At 35.0% G+C, this 24,894-nt stretch overlaps 1 protein-coding gene across 6 annotated transcripts in view; it reads left to right on the top strand.

Annotated features, from left to right (window-relative positions):
• The window catches only part of LOC115236672 (laccase), a 112,699-nt gene that overhangs the window by 57,464 nt on the left and 30,341 nt on the right, over positions 1-24,894 (top strand). Inside the window, exon 1 of one of the 6 annotated variants that reach the window (XM_029809262.1) lies at positions 2,965-3,232. The exons of the other annotated variants lie outside the window; for them this stretch is intronic. Within the exon in view, the coding sequence (XP_029665122.1) occupies positions 3,115-3,232 (118 nt within the window). The 5' untranslated portion in view covers positions 2,965-3,114. Of the gene's footprint in view, positions 1-2,964; positions 3,233-24,894 lie in introns of those variants that run through there. 6 annotated transcript variants of the gene reach the window in all.

Below are 24,894 nucleotides of genomic sequence, written 5' to 3'. Positions count from 1 at the left end.
CCTAATTACACCATGATGAACAGCTTTATTTTCTAACGCGTCGCCCCGGGATAACATATTAAATACAGGTTGAACGTGAACGAACTCTGATTAAATAATCGCCATGATCGGATCGTTATCAGTAGCAAATATCTCACCGAATCGCCAGCTTTCTCGTGCGCCGGTCTTTTCCTTTTTCTCGTCGCAATAGACGGACCATCCATCAGAAGAGTATTTTATTATTAGTATGATGATTGACCACTCGGGATCGGGCCGACACCAGGCTGACACCAGGCCGTCACACTTGTCTCGGCATGACGAATCTTTTCGACACGGTTCGGACCTCACGGACGAGCGTGGCGAGCTTCCGCGTTGCGTTATCGTCGATGCTTAATGAAATCTGAAGGACGAACAATTAAGATCGCCACTGAAGTAGAGTGCAATCTTATTTGGCCTGGCGAGCACGACCGGTCGATTAAAAGTAATCAGTCGATCACGAAGGCGTGCGTTACTAATTAGATTCGCACGAACGGATGTGATTTCTATAATCGTCATCGGTCATCGATCAATTAAACAGTGTTATATTGTATCATAATTACTGGTAGTTTGATCGTAATATAAAATAACAATTTTTTAAAATATCACATTTTTAAATCAGGTGATTGAGTTACACTTTTTGTATCAAATTAATTTTGTCGAAAACTATTTTTGGAAAAAATAAAAGGGAAAAATCGGATTAAAGAGGAGAGAGCACTTCAACTAAATACCAAAGTGCGTGGTATTTTGACGCTCCGGGGTTAATTCGAAAAGCCACATTAAACTCTCCTACTAACTTCAATAAATCTTGTGCTGTCATGCTACTTTCAAAACGGCTAATAACACGTTACACACATTAATTGATCAAATAATCTTGATATGTCGTATGAAGTATATAAGCTAGTTGAATAATTGCAAAATTAAATAGTTGCAAGAAAAACATTTTTTGTATGATAATTTAATAAATTCACACTGACTTAGGAATCTTGGAACCGCTATTAAATTTATGTTTCGTGGATAAAATTAATAGTTTTGAAAAAAAATTAATAAAATAAGAATAGTTTAACTAATACACAGTAAATGATTATTGTCAGGATTACTAGCAGTAATATAAAGTAAATAACGCCATAGACGTTGAAGGTGGTCCAGTCAGGAAAAAAGAAATATAGATCTTTTTGCGTAACCGATCGCGAAGTGCTATCGTAAGATTAGGCAGCTACCCATCGACAATGCCGATCGAAAGTCGACCGCGGTTTTCGCAAGCGCGAAATAACCAACATCGTTCTATAGAAAGGGAAGTGCCAAGGTAAGTCAATCTATGAGAGCCAGTGAATCGCGTTGCTCATTGCCAAGGTACGTCAAGGTATCCGAGGCCTGGGTGTGCCTGAACGATTATTATCGAAATAGTCTTATGGCGCGAGCGAAATCGAAAGGTGTAGTTAAGGAAAGTTCGCTCTCGGGGCAGCGTATTGTACAGCATATTCCGCCGGTGTTGGCCGTGCCAGATCGCACGCACACGCGTAGACCACGCGTTTGCCAAACGGCGCGACGTGGTCAGTTAAAGAGCCTTGAATGGATTCCACTGTGATGTTCACCAATATAGCTACTTTGAAAAGTCTCATTTTATACCTTTTCCAATATAGGAAATTTAATGTTATCATAATTTTTTGTAAAATTGTCGATTATTTGAGTCTTTCAAACACATCTTAGATATATATATATGAAAATAATTCCGGAGAGAATAAAATAAAAATAGTTGAATCTTGTACGCTGCAATGACAAATAAAGCATCAGTGTTCTCAATTTGACAGTCTTTAAATGTACAAGATAAAATATATCATAGAAAATTGTGGAGATGGTTTGGCATAATCGTTACAAAATTATAATTCTAGAAGAATAAAATACGAATTGTTTATTAGAAACTTTTTATCATTTATTTTATGATAGAATTTCTTTATTCTGATATTTTTGAAATATTCTAACTTAGCTTATATTTTTCTATTTTTAACATTTCGAATTATTATAGTACGAAATACATTGCATGCAACATATTGCGAGAGTTCATCAATTTTTATCAACATCTCTACTTTATCTGAATTGCAGTTAGTTACCTTGTAAGTGAATTTATTGCGGAATTTATTGCGGAAGTGTTTTTCCATTGGTTTTTCCTAAGAATAAATGCACATATTTACATTCAATCAAAATGAAAACCGCAGACAAATGGTCGAACGATAATGCGGTATCCTAGACCAGCTCGCGAGTCTCTCGCATACAGAGATGCGGAAAGAGAGAACCGAACGCGATCTTGGCTGGCTCGCACGCGAACCCCACCTAAAACCCCCTTCACCTTCGTCGACCGCGATCGACGCGCGCGAAAGGGGGGAAAATTTCGTTTCGCGATCTCGCGCGAAGTTCGTTATCGCCGTATCGGTGCTTGTCGGACATATGCGACAATGATATTCACCGTCTAGATGTAAAATCGGGGGACTTTACCACTCAAGCTCTATCCGTCACCTCTCTCTCGCTCTCTTCATCTGAGCCCGCACTCCACCGCCGTCGTCGTCGATCTGAAAAGGAGGTGAGCGCGCGCGAAAGTGTACCATTGGGCAAGAAATTGGGGTAGGAGCGAATGGTAAGGTGCGCGAGGTGGAGCGATAGGTTTTAAATAGGTGTGCAAGACCCCATGCATGGATACGAAAGCAAAAGTATCGGTACCGAAGACCGGCGACCGATAGCGCGGTGCGACTGAGATTAAATTCGGGGGATAAAAGGGCGAGGGCCCGTCTTTTTTTTCTTGCGTGGTGGGTAGCAGCACGACCTGGCCTGAACCGTTTCGTGCCGTTCGTCGATTGTGGTGGTAGTTTCTACCCGGGGAAGATACACACGAGCCGCGGTGTGAAACGTACCGAGAGGAGTGACGGTCCTGTTGATAGAGCGGCGGCTACAAAGTACGTCTCAGTCGACGCTGAGCCAGTGCCTCAGCAAGTCCGCTCGAGGCGGTAGAGAGTCCTGAGAGAGTTCGCCTACGATCGCGTAGCCGCGCGTTCTTTCCTTTACTAAAATCATCATTATCGCGATAAAAAAAGGGACATCCTGACGATGAGATCCTACGACAGCTATCGGGCATTCGTCGTGCTCGCGACGATCCTCGCCCACATGACCGGCACGTTGACAGTGCACGTCACGAGCAACAAACAGACCAGTAAGAGAAACAACGGTGAGTCATCTTCTTTTGCTCTAATTCTCTTTTTCCGCATCTTATTCTTTTTCCGTTTTCGCTACCTTGTATGTCTGTTCTCCTCTTTCACCGTATAAGAAAACGATCCCTTCCACCTTCGTCACGTTCGCGCGCCGTGCGTTGCGCCTCTTTCATCGTGCCACCTGTTTCTTCCTCCTTCCTCTTCTTCGTGCAGACGCGCTGTCGAGTTTATCATCCGCGTTCCTTATGCGTGTGATCCCTTTTTTACAGTACTTTTTTTGAGACATCGAATACTATATATATTTTATTCTATTTTTATCCTTTTTATTTTCTTTTAGTTTCTCTTTTCCACTTGCTCGTTTTTTCCTTATTGTTTGTTCCCTTAAATTGCGGCTCCATTTCCGCATTTTCTTTATAGAATTAGAATTACATTCTCTATTCTTTTTTATTTTTCTCTTATCTTTTCTTATATGTATATCAAGCGATGCGGTAGCGTCGCGACGTATACATATCTTGCCTTTTTTTATCTTCTTTTCTTATTTAAATGTAGTCGTGATATATTTTGGCTTCTTACTGTTCTTATTCTTTCACTCTTGAGCTACTTTCTCTTCTTCTTTTTCGCGTATTTTTCTTCTTAATAGCTAGTTGCCTGCTTGCTTATATTATATCAATATAATACTGATGTAATGTTCGATTGAATATCGATAAATAAAGTGAAGTGTTAGATTGTGCTAAATGCGTGCGGATTTATGAATAGCACGCAAGTGAATCACGGTGTAGTGACGATCGAAACATTGACGCGATTTAAGAGTGACAAGTTAATTAAACGCATCCAAAAAAAATATAGTACAGCATGTTGTAGTGTGCATGTGATTATTTTGCCACACGTTGCTCAAAGAACAAGTTTGTAAGCGAGATTTTGACATATTTTTAACTCTCGATACATCATTGACTTATTCTTGTGCTAAAAAAATGCAGATATAAAACATTTTTTAACTCGTGTTCTTAAAAAGATAATGAAATTGGAAAAATATAGGAAAAATATTAAAAATATAAATGTCCCAAAACAAATGGAACATAAAAAAATTAAGATAGACAATACAATACGTGACAATAGTTTTTAGTTTTTCCACATATTCTACGGATATCATTATTTATTTTATTATAAGCTCCATAACGAATCGGTTGAGTAGGCAAAATAATGTAAGATACATAATGCTACACCGTTACATCCACCTCCATCAAGCAGCTTCTCCGCGATTTGGGACAAAGAATTATGACGATTTGGTTTTCAAGTTAAATAGCACTCGACATAAATTCGTTGAAAAATGACGCTTCCGCGAAGATTTGGGTCGATGGTCGGTTTTCAAACAATGCCTTAATCCGTCGTAAAGACCAATTTAACTTGAGTCATAACCGTGAAATGTAACAGATGCCCGATGATGACCGCCTATGAAAATAATTGCTGTAATTACAGTAAGCGTAACTAATCGTACTATACACATGGCAATTATTTTTGTAATTCGCAGACGTTGAAAATTCCTCGCGTTCCAGGTAGGATTGAGATCCACATTTCGTTCCTCTCTTACTAGATACTAGAGTTCTGCTGTCGGTTTCTGAATGCGATCGATCGTAGAGAAAATCGAGAATTCGATATGTTCTGCAATATAAAATCATAAGGCATCGATAATGCGGCCTTGCGTGCAAATTATAATTAACTGATAGAGATTGGTGATGATAGAAAATTGTAGAGAGAAAGTAGCAAGTTCTTTTTGCGAACGTCTTTAGTAAGACATGAATTCCAGCACCTTTAATATAAAATGAAATGCTAATGATCAATCATGGTGATAATAGTATGCATTTTATATTTAATTAGACTTCTAAAAATAAACGGCCGCTTATAGTAATCGTAATACTTGTTTAAATAATGCGAAGAAACGAGAAGTCAGAGTTTTATCGAATATAAAAGCTATTTTGCAGGAAGCGGTGCTAATGTGGAAATTAAGAAATAAATTGTTGAGAAATTTTTTTAGAATAGAAGATCACAGAATACTTTTATAGGAATTAATAAGAATTAGTTAAACAAGAGAAAATATATATAGACTCATGAGTTATTATTCGATTTTGTTGAGAAAATAAGTGTCTGAAATATACACCCGTATATTATATAAGAAATTAGATGACATTAATATTTATGTAATAATTTATTATTAACATAGATTATAATATTTGAGATTGCTAAAGAAATTGAATACCCAAATCTTTTATAAACTTTATCTCTCGAATTCAAAAAAAAATACTTTGAGGAAATATGCCACTATAAATCGAATCTGACATTTCAGACATTAATGTATCAATGTTTACTAGATGTTCTTGAGTGTAACGAGTGTTGCGAAAATTTAACTAAATTTTAGGGAAAGTTCTCGACGCCGTTATCTGTTAGTCTCAATGAATCTGATTTTACTGAAATTCCCGCGACCTCTCGACATATAGTGACGTACGATCGAGAAAATGTATTTGAACGGGGAGTTTAACTGCGAATAAAATCGTGACCAAAGCATGTCGGTTTTCCTCATCGATCTGCTGCCATAATTTGTTACTTCGTTACCGGTCCAGTGGTCCGATCCGTTCCTTTCCACAATTAAATACAACACATTTCGCACATTTGGCTAAATAGAGCGACGTGAAATGATTCGAACGGGCAAACCATACATCCTAAATTGGTCGAATTCAATTACCGCGGAATGTAAACGACGACGATCGACGAGCGATCGTTCCCAATCCAGGATCCGGACGCGTTTCCGTCCTGCGAAATACTCGCCCGATGTATCGGAATTTCTCAATTCTACCGCTTTTACTTATAAATCAAAGATTTCCTTGGCACTCATTAACGATTCCTTAATTCCGAAAATTCTGTTAACGCAAACTTTCACGACTTTTACGAAATTTTTACGACTTTCGTAAATTCTTAGATTTGGGATCGACTCAGTCACACATGTCTCATAAAAATTTTTGTGTTCTGACATTAATTATTAACGACATTGTAACCACATGTTCTTAAAATCAAACTTGCTTTTATATATATTTACCTATTTTTACTTATTTATTAAATTTTAATTAATAATTATACTGATCACAATAGATAACAAATAAAACAAGTCACACACTGCTATATATATATATATAATTATATCACGTGAAAGTTATTACAAAAAAATATATAAGTATGAATATTAATATATGTATTAATCAGTTTATAGATAAGAGTCAATATATATAAATCAAGTACTAAGTTTTTACAGCCTTGTGCTTTAAATTGAAATGAAAATAGACTTGATTTGTTCGCGTATCTTTCAATACTTTTACTACTGTTTCTCGGATTTGAGAACGAACGTGTACCATGAACTTTTCGACGTGATTGGAACGAGTTTGACGTGGGGAATCGCGAGTATTTTCTAGTGTTGCGCCTTCGTCGTTGGCATTGCCACCAGAAATGGCTTTTCAATGTGCGACTGGCGGCATGCCAGTGCATATAACAGTTTACTGCGGACTAGCTAAGCAACTTGCTCACCTACATGCAGCAGCCGTTCACACGCCGCGAGATCCTTCCGTTCGTGCGTTCGTTATCGCCGCGATTGCCAGCTGATATGGCATTTACTACAAAGTCGGACATTCGCCTTCAAATGGAATTATCAAAAAAAAATCGATCGATTTCTTGAAGAAGATAAAAAAAAAGTTTATTTCAATATGCAAACGAGAAAATTTTTGAAGAGATGAAAAATGTAATGAACAGTAGAAATATATTAAAGTTTATTCTTTAATTAACTTCAAGAACTTTGCCATAACGGAATTTAATTTTGCATTGAATTATAAAAATACTTGCTTGTAGATATAGGAGAGACTTAAGATATAGGAGAAGAAACGAGCGTGTATGAAATCGCGCGTTTTTTGACTCATAGACCCGGTTTTTTCAATATCTAGGAAATATTCATGAGTCAGTCCTCTGGTGCATTTTTTTCTCCGTTATATAAATGAATTTGTTAGGAGTTCAAAAGAAAGAAAAAGAGAGAAATGCATAAATGAAATTTTATATTATAATATTCTAGCAGAAAGTGGTCACATTTTTTCGAGATGTCAGACTAGCTGATCAAATTTTATGGAATAAAGAAACAAATTTCAGAAAACTTTTTTTGGATAAAAGAAAATGAAAATGTTGCAACAAAAATGCTTAGTAAAGTATTTTATTATTTGAGATGAAACATTTCTATACAGCTTATCGTTAGATGTTTTAGAATATGTTATTCTGTGATAGCTTTTTGGATGTTGCATAAAAATGCGGTACAGCAGAAAGAGCTTTATATTTTGAAATATTTTTACTCCATCCGCAAAAGAGGGAATAAACATACAAAAAAATTAATTTTTGATAAATTTCTGTAACTTGTCAATTTTACTTTATAGTACTTCAAAATATAAATACATTTTACGATAAACAAAATGACTGTTAATTCACATATTAAATTATGTGTGTCCGAAGTAAAACGCCTTTTGCGAGAATATTTAAACTAGTTTCTTATGTTATTTCCAGTTAGACTATTCATTAGAAACTTGTTGAAATGCCGCGAAGCTTGTTCCTTGCTGCAGAAGTATCGTACGTAATCGACCGTTATAAATATAAGAAATTAATTAATTAATTAAGTAATTCTCTATCGTTGAAAGGAACTGATTTATTTTAAAGAATCAGCTGTTTTATTAATTAATTATTATTTAGCCAGCTGTAATTAAACAACATCTAGATAAAGTCGTGTTTTTCAATTATACAATGTACATACAAATTCAATTAGTGTAACGTACTTACGACGATTACAAAAACGTATATTATATATTACGAACTACAGCTTCTATTAATCAAAATTGGTTAAGAGAAAGCAATTTGCGGTGCGTTTCACTTACGTGTCCGTACCATAGCAGAGCGTATTTCTGAGAAACTATGAACATTACATCAGTAGAATCCAAATATTATTTAAGATTGGATCCGTGTTTGATTACTCAGAATTCGGAAATTCTGCCACATCATCGTGAATCATTCTGTAACTCTCAAATGAATTTGAATAAATTAATAAGAAGTGGCATGCTATGTAATTTTTGCAGACATTAATACGCGCATATATTCTATATACGCACTCGTCTACCGTCTGAATTCATTGAGATTAATTTAAAGTCCCAGTTATTTCATTGTCGTATAAGTAAAACAGCCTTAAACAGGAGACTCAGCGATGATACTTAATACCGGCCACTCGCAATACGAACGGGGAAACGAGCCATGAAACGACGACGATCCCAGCTGAGTTAAAAACTAGTATTGTATCTCGGGATCTCCTGACGACGACGAGCAGTCGCTCCTTTTCACGGGCAAACAAGCCTAGCGAAATGCACGCGTCAGTGAACTTCGGGACCGGTTCTTTTTTTCTCTCTCTTTCTCTCTCTCTTTCTCTCTCTCTTTCTCTCTTCACACGCCGAGCAGGTACTATCATTGCAGGTAGACAAGGATAAACGATCGTACGGATACACGATGCGGGAGTAAAGATAGAAATCGCTGCTAGAATCGAGTCGCGCGACCGATTTTCGCCATTGTCGTCGAGATCGCCGCTTCCTTCGCGATCTGCCAGGATCTAGGTTAAACTCCATAGTTCTCGTATCGTGATTCTCCCAGCAAAACTAGAGATCTCGAGTTCGAGACGATCGAACTCATCCTCTTCTTCGTCGTCGGCGGATGGCAATCACAGTGAAACCACCGAGATATGTCACGCGTATCCCGTGCCTCGAGTCTGGGAAAATTGTTTCTAATAGATTTCAAATTGCGCCCGCTTATATCTCTCCATGCCGGCATGGTGATCCGATCGATCGTCGATCGAGGGGACCGATTGATTTCAGGAGTAGACGACCTCCGAGCGATTGAAACGCGATTGACGACTCGCCACGGGCGTTCGTGGTCAATTTAGCAATGCGATTGCACGTTAACGGTTCGTAAATGGTGCATCAAATAGTTGTAATGATCATCATTGAAATGATGTATAGAAAGCTTCATTCAATCCTTAATTAATCAGCATAATGATAATTTTACTTATGAAAGTTTCTAGCTGTCACATATTGTAATGCTTTGTTTAGAGAACTATATACTTATAACATGTAGTCATTTATCTATACTGAACAACTGGCCGAGTAGCAATGCAGATAATTGGAGAATAGCGGAAAATGATTGCCTGCCAGGATAGCAATAAACAATCGGTTGAAGCAAATCCAATTATTCATTTCGATATGCGCATCGCGCTGTAAATACTCGTATTAGTTGATAAACGAAGAAAATTGTCTCTAACAGCTGGAAAATTGCAGCGTTCTCATACGACGTGTATCGATAACTCGAGTCCAATTGATGTCGAAGAATCGTTGTTGGTCATTTTTTAACGATCGAACATGATCCTTAATAATCGGTTAATAAATGCGATCGTACCGATAATTAAAAGCACGATTTATCCGTCGAAACACCGTTTTAACCGAAGCTAAATTAACCGTCTGGATTTACGCGATACGCGATTGCGTGATACGACCTCGTAGACATGTCGGGTGCGATGTTTATGACACTTCTGACTAGTTCCTATAGAGAACCGTGCGACTCCGAGAAAATCTTCTAAAACTCTAAATCGGCGTACGATCGATCTTTTATAGCTCCGAGCGTTACCGCGACTCCTCTTAAGGACCGTTTCCTTTGTCGGCCGAGAGTAACCGAGAGTAACCTTATTCCGAGCTGCCGGCAATCACGTTCCGGCATTAATTGATGCTCGCGAATGTTAACGACACAGTTACCGGGGACGATCGATCGATCGATCGATTGTCAGACGATATTAATTCGGAGATCGATATATCAGAGTGTTTTGCAACATATAAAGCAGAATAAACAAGAAATGTTTTCAAAGTTAAAAGAACATTTATTAATGCACGGATAACTTTGTCCCGCACGATGAAAAACTTGAATATTTTATTTTTAAATAATAACTTTGCATTATTATATTATTAATATATCAAATATTAAACTTTGTATTGTTTTTCATTGCCATGGCTAAATATTCAAACCGTAATTATAGGTATTTTTTTATTATTCTGTAAAAAAGAAAATTATATATGTATATATAATTGGAGGATCATATAATATATGTTTGAAGAGATTGTTCAACGTATATAAAATTTAGTAAAATAATCAGTAAATGTGCAAATGAGCGAGAAAAATACATTTTGCCGCCTAGAGAAAACATTGCTTAAACGCGCTTTGCGTTATACGTGTAGTTGACTTTAATGACATCCATTTTCGAAATTGGTAGCGTTGAAATACGAACTCAGCACGCAGTCATATCCGCGAATTCTTCAGGTAACGATCGGATAATCGATGAATGTCGAGTCGCGGTGATCGCTCTTGGCGCGATCAACCGATCAATCGATTTACCCTCATCGATCAGATCAATTGACTGACTTTGTATAAACGGTACTTTGCAACGAGTAGTCTCGGACTGCCAGTAGGCGACTGGTCTTTTCCACGTAAACAGGGTGCTCGGAGGCTTCATTAAGTATCAGATTTCGAAGCGATCAATTTCGACGGCTGTTGTGTTCCCTAATCAATCATTTCAACACAATCTTTTTTTCACCCAAATTTAAAGTCCGAAATTTGCGCTACATAATTTCCCCATATTATCTGAGCTATAATTATTGCAAATTTTTATTTCATGTTAAATGTTGCACGTAGCAATCATCAATACTAGTGCGAAATTAAAATGAAATCAAAATTTTTCTTCCCCTTGAATTTTTTAAGTAATTAATTAATTGAAATTAATTGGAATATATAATTAATTGGATATTCACATTTTTCTTTGTAAAAAAAAAAAAAGAAAACAAAGTTTCTTCGATGTTATTATAGAAGTATTATTTTGAGTTTGCTATCGAGAATTATTTTAACGATACGCTTTACATATATTTTTGTTAGAAAGTCATGATAAAATTATATTGGAAACATTATATCCAAAACACGAAACCATTATTTTTCAACTTTTTACTTTTACGATGTGGCAATTGCGAATTTTATTACTGCATCATCCGATTTTGCTTGTCGGCTTTATCTCGTTGTCGGCAATCATAATTAACCAATCTTCGATACCTAATTTTAAGTAATAACAACGAATTTATGAACATGAGCACTCAACATAATTCGCACATAATATGAATAAAAAAAAGTTCACGTATTTACATGTAGGCCTGCTTTTGGCTGACGATGTAATTAGGATGGCTCCAACATATTGGCAACAAGATGAGGTCCAAAACGAGTATTAAGACACGAAACAAGGTTTATAAAATTGGCTTTAGTGGATTAAGTGCGTTTGTTTTTCTCCTGCATTTAAATTTATTTATTTTATGATCCGGAAACAAACCAAAGAGCAAAAATGCAATTCGTGTTTAATTCGGTCTGCTAATTCTTACTGATATATATTTTAGTTTCTATTACATTTAAAAATCTCTTCAATGGAGTTTGCCTTGATAATTATCTTGCCATTCAGTCTTTTTAAGTATAAAAAACGGTTATTTAAGCAATATTCTATTAAATAATAGAAATTAGCAATGCGAAAAAAAGCCTTTTATTTTTGTCGGCAGAATTTCGATGGTGAATAAGTAACGGATTTTTTGTGTGTGGGAGAAAGTCCGTAATATCGGCAAGCTAACGTCTCATCTGCGTCGATGTCGGATATCACGCATAAGATTTTAGTTCCGCATCGGTGGCTGATTTCACCCCACTCGCAGTTTCTATACTTTATGATTTTCATGCTTATCTGCATTTTTCAAGAGCTCCGATTGCGGTGAACCGCAATGAGTTCTCGTTTCGATATACGTTGACTTGTCTTCTCATTTTCGTGTATATTTAAAATGCTGCGTATAATGCTTCTTTCACAACATCGATTTCAATAAAAATCTTCCTATGCTTTTAAAGAGAACAATTATTAAAAGAATATCGCGCTTCAAGTGTTAATAAATTAAAAAATTCAAGATATTTTAAAAATTCGTAAGTATATAATTTTAAATATCTATTTTATACAACTTTTAATGGAATAATTGAAATTGTTTGGTGAACAAAGTTACATAATAATATTCCGATATACTGAGATTAAAATAATTGATAACAATAATAATTATTATTAATTTTTGTTATCTAAATTTGTTACATTATTTCATTTAGTCAAAAGTATCTATTACTGAGTTTGGCTCTAAATGAAATGAAAATTTAAGATGATGAAACTTAAGATTAATTGTTATTTTTGAAACTATAGTACAATTTAATAAACACACACACACACACACACACACATATACACACAAGACTGAGATATATCATTCATTAATGTGAAGTAGCAACTTGAAAATCACAGGATGTTAAATTCTTGACAATTGCATCACGCGCAAACATCACGCGATTAGCAACGTGTAAAATTTCGCAGTGTGTAATTTATTGCCCGTAGAAGCCGGAGAAATTCACGAGGTTCTCGTTAAATACACCACGCTTTACAAGTCTGTCTTTATCTTGTCGACGGACAATACAACATGTGAAAGAATTCGAGAGTATCTAACGCTTTATCTCTTTTCGCTTTCTTTTTTCTCTTCGATCGTAAATGTATGTCTGAAACTTTCGAGGAACTCTCCGGTTCGCGCGACAACTTTGCGTGCGAATTCGTGCGTTAAAAGGCACTTCCGCTGTACGCAATATCGCCAGTAAAAGTACAGCGCTATGTTCTTGCATCTTGTCTCTCAAATTTTTTTACCATCGCGAAATATCACTGCGACGGAATGCATGTCATATCTTGTGTGAAGTTATCTTGTTGAAATGGACGGTGTTCGGTAAATGGACACGCAAAGTATAATAAAAGACGTTAGATAATTACACTACGTTGCGTTATTGAGAAATAATATTCTATGAAATTATTTAACTATCTCTCTCTTTCTCTCTCTCTCTCTCTCTTTCATACATTTCTAACATTATTTTTTAAACAATTTCTATTTAAGATATATCAAATTTTATGTTATCTTTTTTAATGGTGAAATTTTTTAATTATATGTATAACATTTTTGTAAAAAATGTTTTTCCTTATATGACAGTGTTTTATATTTTGCCGAGATAAATATATTTTATTTTATAATTTGAGTCTTATCTATGTATTTTTGGATAACATTTACGAACAGAATATTTTCCTTTTTAATGGAATCTATAATTCATTTCCCTTTGGTTATTGACATTTTCGGCTATTGTTATGTCTTTTATATCGCGTAAAGTCATTTCTTTCCCGCAAAGTATTGTGGAAAAGATTACTGAAAGAGGCAGCATCTCATTAAGATTTAATTCTTTTTATGATATTTGACATATATGTGCATTTTTTATGTATGTCAATATTTCGAGATCACGAAGTAATGCAGTGTTGATTATATTCGGCCTTCAATAAATTACTTAAAGATTCCGTGGAAAAAGAATAGTTACATAAGTGAGATGCAAAAAATATTTCCTGTCAGAGACATATACATATAAGTAATCTATTACACTTTACTTCTCCGGTCTAATAAATGTTTAGTCGGTGCAATATAGACGTATCGTGATTAAACCAGGACGCCGCGACAGAATATCTTCTGTCCACTTTTACTTACGGTCACGCGTTATGTGTTAATAGCACACTGACATCCTGCTTTTTTGATGTAGCTTACATATTTACAGTTATGTCAATGTATACTCGTTTTGTAATCCCTGTTTCATAATATCCATTTCATTTTCCTTGCACCCGTGTAAATGCACCAAGAAGTAATTGTTTATGCTTTTTAATACATTACACATACGATGATCTATCTTATGTATGAAAATATGACGAAAGTAATTGTCCATGATATACATAATGATAATTTAGTGCACGTAATCTATGAAAAATTAAACCTATTCCAAGAAATGGATTTAAATAAAATTTCATTGAAAGGATAACTAATTTAAAAAAAATCAATTTACCAATAATTAGAACTAGTATGAGTATATTTTAGAGCTTAATTCGATAATAGTGAATAGTATTGTTCCTTATGATTCTATTATTTTATTCAATTTTTCCTTCTTTGATTAATTATTTTCTATTCAAGCAATTTTATTTTCGCTGAACATTCCATTCAATAAAATATCATTTCGCTGAATTGTTCTCGATTAATTTAATTTGCATACATCAAAATGATAGATGGTCGTTAATGAGATATAGTCATGCGTCTGCCGGGATAATTGCGCGAAATCATTGTGCTATGAGAATGCATATATCTCTCGGGAATCATTACATTACAATTAGACATAATACACAGAGGGATAATAATACATACGTACTTGCTGATGTACTTAACGTTGAGGAATTGCTAAAAGGAATCGGTTTGCTACGAGCTGCACGCGAAAGGCGTGTCTCAGACAGAACTTCGAAGTTAAAGGCGTTGAAGCTGAACGGAACATGGTCCAAAGCGAGAGAGGGACAGTAAACGTGAATATACGTGCACCTAGCAGCGATCTGTAAAGTCTGAACGAAAGGTCTCTCGGACACGCTACAGTTTAGTCTTCGCGCCTCGAAGCCTTGATCGGTCTTTTTTGACACGTGATATATTTTTTCTACGATTCATTCAAGCAAGACATTTGAATGTGTAATTTTATGCTATTACAACGTATCATTATTATTATTGATTTTACAGAATATGAATTATGTATATTAAAAGAGAAAAAAGCAATTATTATATTCTGGAATTTAAAAATCAATTTAGATTTTCAAAATGGAATTTAATCTCATTATATTTTATAATTGCTTTTTAATCTATAAAATGCACTTATCTTTTACAATAATATTTTATTTATGATATAAATAAGTTCATATGATTTTATTACAAAACTCCTCTTGGTTTTGAAAAGATTCTTAATTTTCTAGCGATAGCAAATTTGACGAAGACTTAATCAATTTAGAAAATATGTTGTAGCTGCTTCTACTTATTTTGATCATTTCGAATAAGTAATTTAATGCGCAACTGAAGGAATAAAAGTACACTTTTCCGACATTGAACAGAATCAAAGAGATCAGTAACGCGGTAAGATCCGCAATTCTCATTCAGGAGCTTTGTTACCTGTCGTACGTATATCGTAATCGAGTATAACGGCGCGTGTAGACCGCTTCGGAGAGAAAGATCACCTTGAGCCTCCGACTTCGCTCGGGGTAAAAGCGAAAGGTAGTTCACGCCATGCACTGTTCGATAAAAACAAATGTTGACGAGTCTATGTCTATGTTGCGCGTAATCTGACAAAACAGCAATGCCATTAACTCCACCGTGAGAACAGGTAGCAGTACTCGAACAATGCTTACGAGAATCCGCGGTGGCTACGGCGCCATCCTTAGAATGTCGCGAAATTATTATGAGGCTTGCTTTGCCTGCCATCCTGGCATAAGAGTCCTTTGAATCATATTCAAGCTCGATCAACTGGAACGACTGCTAACGATTGTTACGCAAGCAATATAATGCGCTTTATTCGAACAGGCGAATCGTTCGAATGTAAAGTACTAAAAAATACTTCGAAAATTTACTTATTAAAAAGGCCAAAAATAAAAAGAAAAGGATTAATCGTAATATGAATTTTTTTTACGAGATATAATTGAACACACGTACTTATTCTTCATCAGTCTTAGGAATTTTTTTTTTTTTTTTTTTTAATTTTTCTTCAACATTGATAGTGCATTGTAACTAAAACAATATTAAACTGTTATTTTGACTGATAAGTACTCTGCCACCAGTTGTCAAGCCTATATTTTTTAAAATATGTATATTTTGCAAGACTGGAAACATAAAATGCGCATAAAATACAAAACGCAAGCATAAAATAATCCGACTAATTATCTTAAATATTTAATTTTATAGCTTAAAAACGTAATGGTAATCACATATCTCTTTTTTACCTTCTTTTTTATCACTTCCTTGCGTACGTGAGAAAATTTTTTCTTGAATGGTCGGCAACTTTCGATCGCTGTAATGTTAAAAACTTCACACCAGCTATAATTTTCGCACTTGTCTAGATATCTTACGTACAGAAGTCAGAAGAATAAAAAATGTCTTTGAGCCAATTAAGCATTATGTCATCTTCGTGATCTTGTCCGTCTGCTAGATTTCAAGAAGTCCGGATTTGTTAGCATTTTATTCGCCCGCTAATTAGCAGTCAGCCGAATCGGGCCGCGATGCTGGGAATACTACGATCCTTCATAGGTTCTCGCCACTTGCTTAACTTCCTGCACTTAATAGGATACCGGTCGTAAGTTGCACCACACACTCGCCTCACGCCGGCGATATAATATTATCCGCAATCCGCGTGCGTCTGGGCTTCGATGCAACAGCTCTCGCACGTCGCTGTGACAGTTTACTCGTTTCGTTGCCTTTTTTGCGCGATCTTCCTAGACTTGCGAAACTATGCGAAATTTTTCTGCACGGACATTGGCCAACGTTTCTCTGACAATGAGCTCGTTGTTACGTGTAGCTGGTGCTTCTACTGATGATTACTTAACCTCGGGGGAGATGCACAGACGCGGGTTGCTTTTTTATTTGCGCAAGAAAACATGAGAAAAAACAGCGGTTCTTTACTGATGTGCCATCTATTTAAAAAATAACAACTGATTATATCGTATTTTTTTATCTTAATCTAACAAAAATCGACATATGTTAATAATATTTCATTGTGCGTTATTGCATCATCTATTATAAAACACTGCGTTTCGCCAATCTCACGTCATCATCATCAGTCTGATTTTTCTCAACTGTTATACCAGCGATTTCTATTATAAAATCGTTAGTTGTCAAATAATTTCAATTACTTGCTTAATTACATTTATTACCGGAGAATAAAAATCTGATTAAAAGACTCCTATTTACGTGCTTATACTATATCATTTCTCAGAGCAGGAAACGCGTCGCCGGTGAGCGTTTGGTCGTTTTGCTATTTTTATATTACATTTTGCCAGCACAATATACGACAGTAGCCACTCAGTGTCGTTACGTGAGACAAGCACTTTCAGAAAATAACGCCCACGATGCTACTGCAATTCTCGTACATTTTCTTGCAACGTGAGGTACTTCCGGTTACATTTCCCATTCTTAATGCAAAAAATGTAATAATACCGTGGAATTTTGCAGATACTATTCACTCCCACATTTAATAATAAAAATCTGTGATTAAATTATATAAAGTATGTATGCATGAATTATATGAATGATGAGAATAAGAAAGAATTATATTATACGATAGATCGTTATCATATCCTGTACTTTAAGTAACCTTTCTTGACGAAGAACGAGTAACATGAACATTCTTAAATAAGCGTAGGAAGCAATATATGTATTGTTCTTGCATTGGTGCAGCGATATGTGCAGAGTAAGTCAGGAAAATACGATTGGCAATTAATTTGGAAAATTACCGAATTTTGTTAGCACGGAGGTCGTATTAAATTTGAAACTAAAAATATTAAAATTATTAAAATTATTAGTTATTAAAACCGTGATGAGAGTTTGTCTACTTTTCTTGAAAATCCACATATTTGCGCATAATTAGCGTAAGAATCAATCGCAGAAAGCGAGCGTTTACAAGTTGAACGACGGTGAAATTTATCTTCAATATACCAATCAGTCGTGACGAGGCAGAAAGCGAAAAGCACTTATCCTAGTATTGTCTGTGCACCCACGCCGCCTGGGAGTAGGAAGCCGCTTTTTGCGTGCGGTCGGCATCCTCCCCGCATAAGAACGGAGGAGCGTGTAAAGCGTGTAGCGACGACGTGACGAGATTGAGAAAGTGACGCCGACCTGCCGTCCTCGATCCTTGCTTCTCGTAATCTATCTTTTGCTGCAACACACCCTTTGCGCCTGCACCCACTCTCGCGGCGGCTTCCATAACTCGCGTTGATATGTCAAATGCAATCAGATCCCCTAATTGCGCCAGACAATCGCAATCAGCGATTCTTCACGCATGTTTCACAATTGACTTGAGACTCAAACACGCGAATGAGAGAGATCTCGTGCGGCATCAATCAAGTCTGCGGAAAATATTTCATTACGAACAATCTCATTTCAATCGTTGAAATTGAAGGGAAATTGTAAGATGTTAGAATGTTATTAACATCAATTATATTACTATACTAATATAATCTCTTTCATTTAGTATCTGTAAAAATAAAATGAAAGAAATATCTGTTTTTTAGTCTCTTTCTCTTTCAGAAAGTTTTTAGGTGTTCGCGCTTTCATATATCACGATTGACTTTATAGCATAAAAAATATCCAGGTTCTGATTATTGATTGATTTAATGCACCTCGTGATATACTTATTTCTGTAGCCAATTCATAGTCGCATAACTGTTCTTGCTGAAAGATAAACGAGTATGACTTGCCGATAGCATTTTAGCCTGACTGGACCAGTTTTCGATTCCCGTTCAATCTATGTATCGCAGCGTGAGTTCACATCTTTCTTGACGAAGAACGAGTAACATGAACATTCTTAAATAAGCGTAGGAAGCAATATATGTATTGTTCTTGCATTGGTGCAGCGATATGTGCAGAGTAAGTCAGGAAAATACGATTGGCAATTAATTTGGAAAATTACCGAATTTTGTTAGCACGGAGGTCGTATTAAATTTGAAACTAAAAATATTAAAATTATTAAAATTATTAGTTATTAAAACCGTGATGAGAGTTTGTCTACTTTTCTTGAAAATCCACATATTTGCGCATAATTAGCGTAAGAATCAATCGCAGAAAGCGAGCGTTTACAAGTTGAACGACGGTGAAATTTATCTTCAATATACCAATCAGTCGTGACGAGGCAGAAAGCGAAAAGCACTTATCCTAGTATTGTCTGTGCACCCACGCCGCCTGGGAGTAGGAAGCCGCTTTTTGCGTGCGGTCGGCATCCTCCCCGCATAAGAACGGAGGAGCGTGTAAAGCGTGTAGCGACGACGTGACGAGATTGAGAAAGTGACGCCGACCTGCCGTCCTCGATCCTTGCTTCTCGTAATCTATCTTTTGCTGCAACACACCCTTTGCGCCTGCACCCACTCTCGCGGCGGCTTCCATAACTCGCGTTGATATGTCAAATGCAATCAGATCCCCTAATTGCGCCAGACAATCGCAATCAGCGATTCTTCACGCATGTTTCACAATTGACTTGAGACTCAAACACGCGAATGAGAGAGATCTCGTGCGGCATCAATCAAGTCTGCGGAAAATATTTCATTACGAACAATCTCATTTCAATCGTTGAAATTGAAGGGAAATTGTAAGATGTTAGAATGTTATTAACATCAATTATATTACTATACTAATATAGTCTCTTTCATTTAGTATCTGTAAAAATAAAATGAAAGAAATATCTGTTTTTTAGTCTCTTTCTCTTTCAGAAAGTTTTTAGGTGTTCGCGCTTTCATATATCACGATTGACTTTATAGCATAAAAAATATCCAGGTTCTGATTATTGATTGATTTAATGCACCTCGTGATATACTTATTTCTGTAGCCAATTCATAGTCGCATAACTGTTCTTGCTGAAAGATAAACGAGTATGACTTGCCGATAGCATTTTAGCCTGACTGGACCAGTTTTCGATTCCCGTTCAATCTATGTATCGCAGCGTGAGTTCACATATATTCCAGTTCACTTGGCAATTTAATTATATATTATAAATAAATATATGTCAGCAGACTTAACAATGTTTTTTGATTCTATTAAATTTTCTTCTCGGCTTATACGTAAATTTTAATACGTTCTTCTTCGAATCGCGCGATCATTAAATTAATCCGTTAAACTCAATAAAGGTTGAAAATCTCGTGCGTGCTCAACAAAATTTATTGCGTTTTAACGGTGGAATCTCGTCTTTAATGATCGTAAACATATTCAAAGATAAGGTCTTTCACCGAATAGCGTTGAAATGTAGTCCAAATTGCCGTGCGAGTATGTCCAAAAGTCCTGCGTATCGTACATTTTTATAAAATGCCTTTTAAAAAAATTCTTTCCTTTTCTTTTTACAGATTGTGAAATCGGTGTTACATCCATATTTATTTCTCGTAAAATTTTCACCTAACTAACCTAAATTAACAGGTTTGTTTAATTTAATTAGACACATTGAAAAGTTGAGTATATAATTTTAATAAATAAACGGTAATTTATAATTAAATATAATTTATGATAAATAATTTAAAAATAAATGTGTGATAAAAATTTTATTTTATGGGTTAGTGAGAGTTTTTTAGAAAATGTTGTACACGAGAATGTATTTGCGAATAGTATGGAGAGAAAAAGTGGATGGCAAGGGAAAACGTGTCACACGCCATGCAGCTCATGGGTGTTTACATCATTCTCTATGTGGATGTATTAGGAATCTAGTACACATGTAACAAGTCCCGTTGCAGCTGCTCATATATTTAGATGAGAAACCTTGTCTTTAAGAACGCGTTGATCCGTGAGAATTTTTGTAGACTTATTATCTACCTATCTACCATATAAATCTACTTTCTTATAGAGCGTGAAACGATATTGTTTTGATCACGCAAGCTACACCTACAATTAAATTTCGTAAGATTTTATGTGCAACGGAGAGTTGATAAAAAAATGCAAACTTTATTAAAAAATAAAAAAATACTCAAAGGTGTTACATAGATTCCTATGATTTACATATATTGTAACGTTTGGAAAATAATCAAAAAATAATTGAAATAAAATATAATGAAAGACATTCATCTATCCACGTAACTTTGACTAAAGTTATAAAGAAACAAGTTAAAAGGTCATTAGCTTGTTCTAGGAATTTTAACTACATACGCAGCGTTATCAAGTAATTAGTCGCATTTTTAAAGTGTCTCCTTTTATATATATTAGGCTACGATAGATACACATTTACTTAATTAGATATGCTTCTATAAGAGGCATCGTTAGTTCCGGCCCGTGCTCGAGATGCGCGACGTTTTTTGACGCGTCGTGAGTTCTGAGTCGCCTCGTCTGAAGATCCGGATGCGATCTAGATACCCATAATACTGATTGTTACGTCTACATCATCAGCTACTGACATGGCGTGACGCGGCGAAATGTGACGTGCTGTCGCGGCACAATGCTTCGAGTAGCATAAGCGACTTAGGGAGCTTTCTCGAGTGGAACTTTTACACATCCGTTCCCCAAAGATCGCGCAAGAAAGCGGCGAAACCGAGACTCGTTGGAAATACTATATTCAAATGCGGTTCTAACTAGAATTCGATACATATGTTCCGGTAATGATACACACAAGATAGCTGAAATCTTATAATATTTAGGACGATAGTTTTCAATTACAGATTCCTTGACATATTTTGAAGTCAATATTTTCTTAACACTTTCACAGCTAAAAGTATCTCTTAACGTCATCGTTCTCTTATAAAAAAGCCAAGTGACGACAGGTGTTTTATTCGCATAAACATTTTGAATATCAATATGTTCGCAGTTTACGAACAATGATACTCATCTTTTTTCGATTCTATTATAAAAAAATATTTTAAAATATTATATAAAATTATAAAAAAATATCAATCAACCCCATGGAAGTGTTAAAGAATACTTTATAGGCTTTGGAGTTTAATTTGCTGAAAGTTTTTTAATTTTGTTCCTAATCATCCATAATTTAAATATACCACTTTTGTTAAAAAAAATTAGTTTTGAATTGATCAAAGAATCCGTAAACGTACAAAAGTGCAATTAATCTATGCATTAATTTTTTTATCGTAATATTCATAATTATATATTTAATAAAGCTATTATATACTAATATAAAGATTATAGAGACAAAAATCGCTTTTCTACGCACATTATATTTTTAAAAATACACATTACATTGCTAGCTCTCATAAATATGCAAATATGTTCAACATTCCTATGACATGTTGCTTCAGAGAAATTAAATATCGCACAAATCAGTGACGTTGCTCGATATCGTTTGCTTCCTGCCTGTCAAATGCGTATCGTGGATAGCACACTCACAGAGGATTGCATTTCACCGGAGATGATTATGCTTCTTCGGAGATTCGCACCGGACATAGATGTCTAACGATGAGTGAAATCTTTCTTTTTCTCCCTCTCTGGCTCTTTCATATCGCACGCGACTACGCGTGCGAGAGCATAACTTTTATTGCTCACATAGTCCATTAAACTGACGCATCAGCATTTCTCTTTCGGTTCGCGGAGATCGCATGAGGATCATGAGAATGTCTTCTTCCTCTTGTGGATAATATAATAATGATGTAAGAGCAATATTACATATGTATTAGTTGCTCTTATCATTACCTATCACATTTATCAATTACCAACGTAGTAGTTGCTCTTATTTTTATTTATTAGATTATTTGCTATTTCAGAATAACAAATAATGGGATAAATGAAGATAAGATAACGTGATAGGTAATGATAAGAACAATTAATATTTAGCTCTTACACATACATCATTATCTCATCTTAGCTAGTTGTTTTTATCATTATCTAACATCTTTATCTATTACATTATTTGCTATCACAAGTTGATGTATAGGATGTACAGTAAAAAATGCAGTAACAATTACGGACAAATATCTTTATTAAATTTCAAATCATTTTTCCTCTTTTGCGAGAGTTTTATAAATTAATTTTTTAATTCTCCCTATAATATCGCAATTTCAAAAATTACTTTAATTATTAATTTGATTTGAATAAAATTTTTAATATTAAATAATAATTACATAACGTCTCGTAAATAATATATTATATAACGAATTAAGAGAGAGAGAGAGAGGGAGAGAGAGATATTCTAGAGTTTCTAAATTGATAAGATATACATCGCTTTTATTATAAATTAGCAAGAGATAAAATTTAAATTGCTAATTATATATAAAAATATAATGTTATAATTATCTCATTTTTTATCAACAAATCTTTGAAAGAAAATGTTGGGTTTTGCAGCACGTACGTGGATTTTCACAGCGGTGCGTTTCGCTGATTTATGGCAAATGGGGAAATGAGATTATCTCGTTTTGAAGGAAAGAGAAACCGATTGACACAAACATGTTTCCTTCTACTTCTTATGGTGAACATGATTCCCTGTAGAGAGTGGTAATAATGGTTAGATTGATGCATGTGAAGTATTGACTTCATATGGACATCCCGTAATTTTAAGAAAATCTAATACATTAGTATATTTTACAGAAATTTTCACATTTGTTAATTAGACTGTTCTTATATACGCGCGCGATGTTACCCCTCATCATAAAAATATAAATTATTTGATTTGTCTAGTTAATTATATGTTTTAACAAAAATTCTGTTTTTGGAAATTGAGGTATTTTGTCATAATCACGCCATAATACTATACAGTAAAAAATTCTTTTTCTAAAATAAAATCTACATTCACCTGTCGTGCGATTCACGCACGAATAGACATCGCAGTAGCGAGTGCCGTTTTTATGACGGTCGCGTTGCATTCGGAATGATTCATGCTACTCGATGAACTAATTGCGTTTTAATGAATAGAAATTAACCGAGAATGACAAAAGTCCACTTTTCTCAGGTTTTATCCCAACTAATGGCCTGTGTAGTTGCGACGGTATAATTTGCGAATAGACAACAGTGGAATTAATTACACTTTTATCAGAGATAAAATGATAAAAACTAGGGCATTAACAATCGCTAGATAAATAGTCAGATAAGAAGCTACTGGATTATTTAATGAGCTAATAAACTATCATTAATATAAAATTTATGACACTGACAAAGCAATTTTAATGCAAATATATACTCGCGAGTAATTTATATTATTTTAATTCAAGTTTGCAAATATTTATGTTAACTAAGTAATTAATCTTGATTATAAATTTAATTAAACGTTTAGTTAAACAAATAATTCATTATTAGGATATTATATATATATATCTGCTATATAATAATGGTAATGAAAAATAAATCTTATGTTACATATGCTACATATAAATAAAATATATATATTACATATTAATAACATGTGAAATATCTCCTCTTTACGCCATAAAAATCGCGTTCGTATCTTTTTTACAGCTTCGCAGCAACTTCCCTGCGCTTTCTACTTATCCGGCAGATTGTACGATTTCGATTCATGTTGTAGTATCCCTCGGGGAATTTTAATACGCGTCACATTACCGTCGCGTTTCGCTGTCGAATTACTACTATGTGCACGATTTCTTCGTGGCTATCGCACGAGCATAATCACGAGACCAATTTCGCGAAGTCATGCGACGTTCGCTAGAGATCGGATTAACATTCAGCCTGCGGACTGATTCTCTCATTTAATCAGATGACGAAATTGAATCGAGATTGGTATTGTCTTATCCTTTCGAAACGCTTAAGTTTATCAAGGTATTAAGTACATCAAAATCATGAAATACTAGGAATATCAATAGCAATCGATATTTTTTAAAATGTTAATGTTGTAATCGATTGCTATCAACATTCCTAGTATTTCATGATGATATACATATATATTAAAGGAAGGCAGTGGAAATAAAATTAATATTTACAGAACACACACACACACACACATATATATATATATA

This window comes from Formica exsecta, unplaced genomic scaffold (genome assembly GCF_003651465.1).
Source record: "Formica exsecta isolate Colony F162 unplaced genomic scaffold, ASM365146v1 scaffold26, whole genome shotgun sequence".
NCBI classification, from domain to species: Eukaryota; Metazoa; Arthropoda; class Insecta; order Hymenoptera; family Formicidae; genus Formica; species Formica exsecta.
This window is presented reverse-complemented; position numbering and strand designations above follow the sequence as displayed.